Raw genomic sequence first — 10,522 nt, forward strand, 5'->3', positions numbered from 1 at the left:
AACCTTCCACGAATGAAGTAAAATTCGTCTATCAGTTTTGTGGTTAAAGCAATGCTATTATTTTGTAAACCAGTTTATCTAATATATTTGCTTATAATGGAGGAAGCCTAGGTTGTCAAGTTAGTTTTACCAAATTCTAACACAACTTCGAATAAATAAATGCAATGAAGTAAGTAAAAATTCTCACTTTAATTCTGCACTATTTCTTTGAATTTCGTTTTTCATCTGATTTCGCTTGGTAATGTTTATAAGTATATATGAAATGGTATGTTCCGCACAAACAAGTTTGTGAATGACAGCTTTTCGGTATTTTATGACTTTTAAATAAAATTGGTGTAAGTTTAGCAAAAAATGTAGTACTTTAAACTAATTAAAATACAAATTCATAAATTGAGTATATAATGAAATAATTAATAGGAAAACAAAAGTATTTACAAAGTAATAATCTGACGTACAGACTTACATAGAACTTGATTCATGCAAAATCCAATTCTTACTGTTCTAGATAATGTTTTAAGTGCGTCTCATGTGCCAGTGTTCACCATTGAATAGAACTTTTGTGAAATAAAGAAAAATATGCTTACGTTTTCTGCAGATGTTCAGTGTTGGTATATAGTGGTATATACAAAGCATATATTTTGAAGTGTGGAGTTAGATAAAACGTGATTCATGCAAAATCCAGTATTGTTCCAGATAATGTTAAAGTGCGCTTCTATAAGCCAGTGTTTACTATTGAATATAACGTAAAATTAACGAAAAATCTGCTTGAATTTTGTGCAGATATTTAGTGTTGAGGTATAGTATTAATTATTTTATTGATAGTGTTTATTTTTTTAACATTTCTGTCAACTGTTTACATTGTTCGAGTTTTCTTTTTTTATGACCGAAAATTGAATTATTATGGTGTATTCTTTTTATTCTAGTGAAGTAAGGGTTCATTTTTACTAGTACCTAGAGATCGGTCTACACCGATATCATGTAGTGCCGTGGAGGCATTTACTACATATGCCTCCACAAATGATAAGAGAGGAAATAGAAAAAGACTTATGAGAGATGTTGGAAGAAAGAAGATGTTGGATAAAATGCTCCGATGAGAAGAGAAGTTGCTAATACGTTGGAGATGAAGAATTCAACGATAATGATGAACGCCTGAGAGAATTGTGTGAGCATTATGACCTCAAAATCGCTAATTACCTTCTTCAAACAAAATGATTCATAAATATACCTTGCAACTCATGACGAGAAATGCACGTTCCTTAATAGATTATAACATATTTGAAAGTACCTACTTCTTTCAACGCCATTAGATCAGGACCTATAGAATTGTACTGTGGATCTGACCATTACTTGGTGAAAGCAAAGTTTGCATGGACATGGTAATCATGGAAAAAAGAAATGATGAAAATAAAGGAAATAATTGAAAAAAGGAAAATTCAAAGTAGAACTTTTATAGGGTTCCATTATAAGAGGTTGCTTCCAACAGAGAATTAAAACAAAAAATAGAATTAAGAGCTGTCAGGTTAAACAGTATTTATTGAAAAAAAATAAAGAAAATGACAGAAGTTTTAGGAGTAGAAGAAAGTCGAAACATTGGAAGATAAAGGAGGCTGTCAAATGAATTGCTACAAACTATAGAAAATAAAAAGTTGGCCAATCAGAAATGACTCACTGTGAAAGAAAAATCAGATAAGAATTATATTGGCCGGTAAACGAAGCTAAAATAAAATGATAAGAACGAGAAAAAACAAAGAGTGGGAAGTGGCATGCGCTAATAATAATGCTAAACTTGGACTACCACGGTCTAGTCATTAGATTTCTATTTATGCGATAGCAAGGCTACTTTATCATAAAGTAGTCTTGCTAGTCGCCTAGGTCAACAACGTCTGATAGGGAGTTGTACGTAAAGCCTGACTGAAAAAAATCGTTTATTTTAAACTAATAAACCACTCGCTGATTTTTTTTAATTTTTAGAAAGGTAGATTTTTTTTTATTAAATATAACAATACCAAATTTTTGTTCACAAAAAAAGAAAAACAAACTATGCTGATATTAGGTACGGAATTCATATAAATTTGCTTAAATAAATTTATTTTTACAAAAAACAGTAGAATCGGATTACAGGAGAATTAAACACTTGTTCAAAGGTGGCTCATTATATGCTAAGTATCGTTTTAATCACTATGTTTTGAGATTAATGTACATGTACTTGGATATCGATTTTAAAAAACTTTAGTATAATCGATCATTGTTATCAAATTTTCAACATTGTTGCTTATACAATTTTAATTACTCAATAATTTTAAAATGTTAGCAATTTGTTCGAATATTTTATGAAATATAACAGTTTCAATATGTTTTATTTTGTTTCAGAATTGTGACCCGGTAATGTTCGAGAACGGTGTTCCAACCACGCTTAGTCGTGGTCGAGGCCGAGGTAGTGGCCGAGGTAGAGGATCAAATAATAATGCTATAAATTCCGTTTCTGATAATTCTTCGCACTTAGGCAGAGGAAGATGGTTAAGAGGTGGTAGATTATCACAACGGTCTCAAGGTACACATTATGGTGAACATCAGCCAGCTACATCTCAACAGATGAAAGAAAGTAATACATCATTTATAATAAATTCTGCACCAATTTTTAAAAACTCATACCAAGAGCCTTCTTCATGTACATCAAAAATTCTACCTTCAAATTTTAATAAAATAAGCGTGAGTTCTTCATCAACAGTTTCCACCACCATTAATTCTTCACCACCAAAATCACTTCTCTCTTTAAAATTTTCGACTCCACCACGCAAATTTTTTCCAAGAAATTCTTCTCTTGCCCGAACGGAAAACTGGCAAAAAAGATATCCATTAAGTCAATCACAGCAAGTTGAACAAACTTGTAATAATCAAATAAGGTTTACGGATTCTTCTAAGGGTAGAAGGTACCCATTACCTCAGCAAAAGAAAGTTTTAAGGATCGACAACTTACAGCAGGGCCATTCACAAAGAGTTAACAAACGTCCAGTAAACTCCCCTACGAATGCAAAGAGTGATTCACCATTACAACAGAAATCGTCCCCAACTGGACATCCTCTGCTTAAAAAGAAGAAGAAAAAAACAAAAACTGAGGCAGATGTGACCACTAAAGATGGCAAGAATAAGAACTTAGTGAATGCAGAATTACGTGAGGTAAGTTTTTTTACACTTTTGTGTTCTAAATGTTTTAAGATTTTTAACTAAATTAAATGAAAACATTTTGGTTAAAATAGTGTACTTAAGATTTAGATTTTCAAGATAATATATGGAATGTGTATGACAAAGATCTGTCAAAAAAAAAAAAACAAAAATCGAGGTTGAACATCCACATGACTTTTTATAACAATCATACTGAAGATCTGCCTTATTAATATGGAAGGGATTAGTTAAGTGATTAGCGTACTAGATTCCCACGCGAAGAACTCTGGTTCGAATGCACTTGCCGCCCCTTAGAGTTCCTCTTCTTAGGAACTTCTTTCAGCTCATTGTTCGGTTTAATCTGTAAAGAGAGAACACCAGCCGGAGATTGGCTCTGCTCTAAAAAAAAATTTAGCGCCGTAGACCCTAATTCATGGAATGGTTTTCATTAGCTCTTGAGGTAGTTAAGGTTTAGTAAAGGCAATATTACACATTATTAGAATCACTGTGGATATTCTGTTGAAGTTTTAAAAGAAAATATTTCTGACAAAGAAATATAGAAATTTATTATAATTAAATATCTGTCTCTTTTCTTAATAATGTGAAACGAACCCAGTGGGTGTGTCAAATTATGTTTTGACCTGAGTACCAATTTTACTTCACACCGCCCTTCGATGATTGTATATCCTTATTAGGATAGAGTATATTTAATTAGTTCTTCAATTGATTTAATGATTTATCGAAAGACTTAACCACTAAGCGCTCACAACAATCAAAATATACCTTCAGCCGTTCCACATGACGACCGCGGTCGTAGTAATCGTGGCGAAAACGTCACTAATGACGTCATTATTTTCGCTCACGCGAAGCTCACAACGCCCTACCCTTAAGAGCTGGGTCGAAGTGGGCGTTCAGAAATTTGGCGCAATTTTTAAAAGAAAAAATGGCGACCGAAAAAATTATACCATGTTAATGAATGTGTTTCTCGAAAGTCTAAAAAAATAATAAAATGAAAAATTACTTAACCCTTTACATACTAAATCACTGAATAACGATCAATTACTCTTTGATAGTTAATAATACGTGGCCTAAGTTTTCGCTTTTCACTATTGCGATTTTGTAAGATTGTATTCCACTCTTCATCGGAACTAGATGAAGAACTTTCTAAAGCATTATTACGTTGCATTAATAAATATCTTACTGTTGCCACAAAAGACATTTGAATTTTATTTAAACGTAAATTTTATAAAAACTCCACTACAATGAAATATGAAAAATTGAATTTATATCTTTAATATAAGTCAACTTTACCAATAATTAATAAAGTTTATTCTAACTGCTTATAAAATAAAATTAAAAAACAACCTCTTGCCATTTGTAATATTTACATGAACGGTTGGTTAAAATGCCCCATGCTCCATTCCACTTGAGTTTTCGATTGTAACGCTCGCAAGCAAGTGGAACGGTGAGGAGTGATCGTCGTGAGCGCTTAGTGGAACGCACCCTTAGACATTAGATTACGACCATCGCTTGAGAACAAACGTCTCTTGTACAAAAATTTACTTAAGGCAATGTGAACTATGTCATCAAAAAATGGGGTTCTGCCAAGCAATCTAACCTTCTAAAAATACGAACTTTGTAATCAAAAACCAAAAGCCTATTTAACAATGCTTTCTTCTATGTAACCAACCGAACCATTCATAATGACCTCAAAATTCCTTTCCTGACTTACTTGCATAACCACAATTTGCTTCATTATTTTTTTTTGCTTCCTGTCTTTGCAGATTAGCCAGAAATCTGTTATTCCACAACACCCATACGTGCACATCCGAATTCTTTAGCCAATCTCCTCTCGTCCCGAACAATTCCTGACAATCCTAGACGTCGTAGACGCCAATAACCTCGTGATTTGCTCGAATATGGAGACTAGAGCAATAAAATTTCTTATGTGAAGTGCCAGCACTGGGTAGTTTCTCCCTTAATTATTTATTATTCAGAACAGCACAGTACTTATGATTTTGCCGATATAATAATTAATAATAATAATAAAAAAAGAAGAAGAAGAGTTCTTCAAGTAAAAGTATAGTAATCGCCTATTTTTTCAGGATTTACGTCCTACTACTAGGTGTCGTGGACGGAGGCGACTAGCAAACGTATTAATTACTCATATAAGCATTAAATAAAATCCAAGGCCTAGACCGGCCAGTACCACAAATATAGTATATTAGCTTTGTACGTAGGTCTCGCCTCTAACTGCTCGGCTACCGTGGTGCCTGAGTTCTTCAATGTTTGCCACTCATTATTGATTATCGTAAAATATTGACAGATATCTAGAAACTTTTCCGCCTGGTTAGTGTATTAGGGTATAATCTTGTGGAGTAGAGAAGGTATTGGTGATGATGCCTCAAGGTTAATAATTAACTATTGCATATGTACCTGTGGAATTTCAGAAGTAAACATTTTTTGAAATTTTAATTTTTAAGTTATTCAAGCTGTTTACCATTTATTTATTTAATTTTTTTTTTGAAGTTGCAAGTTACTGAAACGAAGAATTTCACTGAACAAACTTATGAGCTTATATCACAATTGGAACAAACTGAAAGTGAAAAAAAGATGAGATTAGACGTTTTAAAAGATGTGGAAGAAACGTTTGCTCAACACTTACCATTTTTAGAACCACAGATTTATGGGTCTACTCTTACAAACATAGCATTCAAGTCAAGTGATCTTGATATATTCCTTTATTGTCGTAAGTATAAATTTTTCTTTTACTAATAATTGGAAAGTTGTCTTCTTTTGTAAAAAATAATAATAAACTATTTGAAATGTTTTCTTCTTTCCAGCAAATGGTCAGCCAGAGTATAATTTTGTTCTGGAGAAAGGTTGGTTAATGTACAAATCACCAAAGTTTAAGAATGTAGTACGTGTATCTCGGGCAAGAGTTCCGGTAATAAAGGCAACCCATCGAGCTACTAATGTTGACTTAGACATTAGCACAATGTCTGGACAAGCTGTGCACAACAGTTTGCTTGTAAAACATTTAATCTCAAGGGATGTTAGATTCAGGCCATTGGCCATGTTAATTTCATTGTGGTGTAAGTTGAATATAATCACTGGACATAGTCGTTTTACTAGTTACTCTATTGTACTTATGCTATTGTATTATCTTCAAAAGATAAGTCCACCACTTTTACCACCGTTAAAAGATATCCTTTACACAAATGATGAAAATGAGTGGCCTAATTTTTTCATAGATAAATCTTTACAAAATGAAAATTCTTCAGATATCGCACAATTGTTCAAAGGATTCTTTGTGTTTTATGCTCAATTCAAGTTTGAAGAATTCATTTTATCACCATACTTAGCCAAAGAAATACCAGTATCACAATTCCAAAATCTTGATGAACTTAGCCAAGATTTTAATATATATAAAAATAAAGTGACAAAAACAACACAATTTATGGTAACAAATGTAATACATGTACAAGATCCGATGGAACACAATGTAAATACTACAAAAGGAGTTTTTCCTCGTTTGTTGAAATTGTTTAGACGTTCAATTGATCGCTTTTTAAATAGTTGCAGTGACAATGTGCCTCAGAGTCGTTGGCTTCCAATTTTAGTAAAACAATTACCTCTTAAACTTGTTGACGAGAAAAAATTTGAATTCTCTATAAATTACCCAACCAGTGGAGAAGGATGGTTTGAAAAGTTCAAAATGGATTTTAGAAGATTGCTTAAAATTTTGCTAATAAGAATAACAGACGAGGAATTAGAACAAAATATTGATAATGACAGTAAGTTACTTAAAGATTCTTTTAACGCGGAAGCAAATTATAATGTTTTTAATAGAAAATTTCGATTTCCTCTTCGTTTGTATATAACACATGCCATAGATTTAACTGGTCTTCAAAAAGAATTTGAAACAGTTGTTGAAAGAACACAATCAAAAGCAGTTTTATTTAAATGTAGGTTTATATTAGAACAAGAAAATAATACTGGTCGAGTAAAAATCAATATTATTGATAAAAATACAACAGGCTTAAATTCTTTTCAAACAGTGGTGCCTGAATTCAAACGTTATTGTAGCAGTTTTCTAGAAGACATTGCCTCTAATAAAAAATCAGATGCTATTGTTAAAAATGATTCCGGAGATAAAATTGTCAATACGAATATTTTAGAATCTACCAAAGAATCAACTGATGATGTTTTAGAAAGCGAAATGGGATATACTGAAACCAAATTACAAACGGATGATTTACAATAATATTGAATCTATGGTATAAATATTATAATATTAATCTTTTTATGAATTGGCTGTGATTTGTTTTATTATACACAAAAATCTGCGAAAATTGAGACACGGATTCTATTTGATTCTATATGTATAATTCTTTTAATTGGTTGTGTCATAATCGGGAATTTCACTGTAATAATTGTGTATTTGTTTTTCTTTCAAGTAGTTTTTGAAATTAGCTTAATTATTCTGCTGAAACTTTTGTTAACAATAAATCCAACTTGTTTATTGAAGTAATTACTAAAATAATCATTTAAGGTATTTAAATTAGAAAATAAAATTTTTAAACAGAGAAAAAAAGGTTTCAAATTATTAAATACTTATAGAACTTATTATATACTTTTTAAAATATGTAATTTAAATAATATAAAAGTGTTTGGGCTTTTTAAAAACTTGTTCTTCAACTTCTCCAGTCCCTAGCAGAGTAGCTTCAATTCTTGCCACTTCCACAACCACAGAGCTTCTACTCCATTGTGCTTTGCCTTCTCGATGTAAATCTTCTATTACGGTATCTTCTATCTCTCCAAAGATAACATTTTTACTGGTGTTTATTCTTTTTATTTTGTAGCTGCCTTGCTATTTCTCTATCTTTTGTTTTTGAGAAATTACCTGTTATCATTAACCACTCATTAACAGCTATTTATTTCATTTTTCCCGAGCAGATGAAACTGCAAAGATAACCTCAACTGCTCTTATTTTCGAATTTTCCCTTTTTTGTTCCTTTCTTTTTCAGCATTAGTTACCACATGTATATATATATTTTCAATTATTTTGAAAGTTACACCTCACTACTAGATGCCCTTTTAGTAACAATAACAATAACTGTCACTACTACACACTCATTATCTGAGGGGAGAAGTTACTGAATGGTAATACTCCCTAAGTCATCTCCAGGATTAACTATGTGCTCTCTTCAGCAGAAAGAAAATCGCGAGGACATTAGCATTTTAATTGCCGATAAGGATCTAAAAGTATCTACTTGGCCAATAGAGGTATATTTTTATTTGAAATTTAACATGGATTTAAATAATTTAGCATTAGTAAAGTACACTTTGTCCGATTGGAAGGTGATGAGACAGCGGACGATTTATCTGGAGTGATAAATGGCGGACAAGAGGATTGGAATGAGACTGTAAGTTCTGATGAAAGCTTTTAAAGCGAGTTCGAGCAACTTGATTTACAAACGGAATTTCTGAGTCTGTGTGGATGGTAACATTTAAAACATAAAATGGTGCTTTAATGATAGTGCGTGGAATTTTCGACTGAAGAGATTGAATTCATCGAAGATTGGAGCGGTTCGTTGAACCCTATATTTTGCTACCGAACGTCCAGGTGAGTTTTAGTATCTAAGTGTATATCAGTCGTTTGTTATTGAATGAAAAATTAGATCTTTCGTCCGTTTCCACAATTTAAACTAAGCACCATTTGTTCCTGTTCTGCGCTTTTTAATCGCGTTCTCGCAGGAGCTTGAAGTCACATCTTGCAGCCATTTCTTACTCGGCCTTCTTTCACTTCTGCCTCGAATATTCGGAGATCATACCTGCTTTTAGAATTTACCTTTTTGAGTAATTTTTTATCGGCTGCATTAGTATCTATTGGCCAATAGAGGTATATATTTATTTTGAAAGTTAACGCGGTCTTAAATAATTTAACATTAGTAAAGTAATCTTTGTTGTTCGCGATCATTTTTCTCTTCACTTCCCAGGACATTTCATTATCATACTTAGTTCGGATCCAAGACATACAAACTGTATTCAAATTAATAACCTGAGAAAAAGAAAACCTTATTATCTTTAGCACACAGTAAGTTGCGTATATTTAGTGTTCATTGGTTTTTAGTCCTTTTACTCTGCCTTCCTAAGTTACCTCAAGTAATATTTCCTCAAAGGAAAGCTGATTTCTTTGTACTAAACGTATGTCGTCGTCATTTGCCCCGTTTCGTGGTTCGTATTACCAAATTAAGCTGTACAATTATTTAGTGAAGAAACTTTGCCATTTCAATCCCTAATATCAATTCTGACGGTGTTTTCACTCTGCTCTTAGAACACTAGTTGTAGTTGGAGAGAGTTGTATGAGTGATATTAATGATTAGGTTGTCGCTAATATTAACGATATTATGAGGCTCAAGCCCATTCAATGTTGATTCTTCTATGGTTATCCCACTAGACTGGTAGCCAAGAGTGATATAAAATACTAAAAATCATTCAGCTTAAGTCTCTAAGTGTAGTGTGTAACAAAAACTTTGTTGAATCTAAACCGGTCAGACATTATTCAGTCTTGCAGTCCTATAAGTTTAAAAAATAATTCTAGAATATTTCGCCACAATAAAGTGAAAATCAAGAGGAGATGAAAGTATTACGAGTAGTTAAATCTACGGATTTAACCGAAGAGGGAACGGATTCGTATGTATTTACATATTTTTTTCTAGGCAATTTACAGACGTTTTTCAACTAGAAGTATTCATACTGACACTTTTTAAGCCGTTTGAGTCTACTTTTATTTCACATATTTCCACATATTTGGATGTTATCGCATATTTATACATATTTGATTAAAATAAATAAATATTTCTACATATTTAATCAAAATTTTTCATTTTGGGCATATTTTCATAATTGGGAGGTGGTTGACAGGAACTGTGAACCACAGACTGTAGGGCTGTGAATCACAGTGGGTACAATGGTTATTGTAATTTACACAGAATGCTGCTAAACAGTGACGGGCACTTGTTAGTTCTTTGAAGTTGTCTTTTCTTTCAGCTCGTTCGTTGAAGTGTCCAATTCATTTCGTTCGATCACTTAGTGTATTCTCTTTTGGGTGAAATGCCACGAACATCGACCTCAAACAAACAACTGGTTGCTAAATATCTTCGCGAGTTTCCAGCAGAACTTTTTCGAAGTGATGGAGACATTTTGTACTGCACAGCTTGTGACAAGCGCCTTTCTTGCTCTCAACGTTCCCATGTCACCCAACATATTGCCACCGGATCGCACATAGAGAATAAAAACAGAAAGAAAGAGAGGACGTCCTATCAAGCCTTCCTTACATCTCCATCATCAAGTA

At 32.6% G+C, this 10,522-nt stretch overlaps 2 protein-coding genes across 2 annotated transcripts in view; both read left to right on the forward strand.

Annotated features, from left to right (window-relative positions):
- The window catches only part of lin-52 (DREAM core complex component lin-52), a 450,123-nt gene that overhangs the window by 32,605 nt on the left and 406,996 nt on the right, over nucleotides 1-10,522 (forward strand). The window lies entirely within an intron of this gene.
- On the forward strand, nucleotides 704-7,429 carry LOC141452185 (uncharacterized). The gene is made up of 4 exons (XM_074124106.1): nucleotides 704-795; nucleotides 2,371-3,177; nucleotides 5,692-5,911; nucleotides 6,006-7,429. Exons 2-4 carry the CDS (start codon nucleotides 2,386-2,388, stop codon nucleotides 7,427-7,429), a joined length of 2,436 nt encoding a protein of 811 aa, XP_073980207.1. The 5' UTR covers nucleotides 704-795; nucleotides 2,371-2,385.

The sequence above is a fragment of the Rhodnius prolixus genome, unplaced genomic scaffold (genome assembly GCF_049639745.1).
Source record: "Rhodnius prolixus isolate KJV_2025 unplaced genomic scaffold, Rpr scaffold_3, whole genome shotgun sequence".
NCBI classification, from domain to species: domain Eukaryota; kingdom Metazoa; phylum Arthropoda; class Insecta; order Hemiptera; family Reduviidae; genus Rhodnius; species Rhodnius prolixus.

Excerpts from the sequence above, each read along its gene's own strand:
- LOC141452185 (XM_074124106.1), top strand. The coding sequence starts at position 2,386 with ATGTTCGAGAACGGTGTTCCAACCACGCTTAGTCGTGGTCGAGGCCGA. Across the intron at positions 3,178-5,691 it reads TGAATGCAGAATTACGTGAG|TTGCAAGTTACTGAAACGAA; the intron begins GTAAGTTTTTTT and ends TTTTTTTTGAAG. Across the intron at positions 5,912-6,005 it reads TGATATATTCCTTTATTGTC|CAAATGGTCAGCCAGAGTAT; the intron begins GTAAGTATAAAT and ends TCTTCTTTCCAG.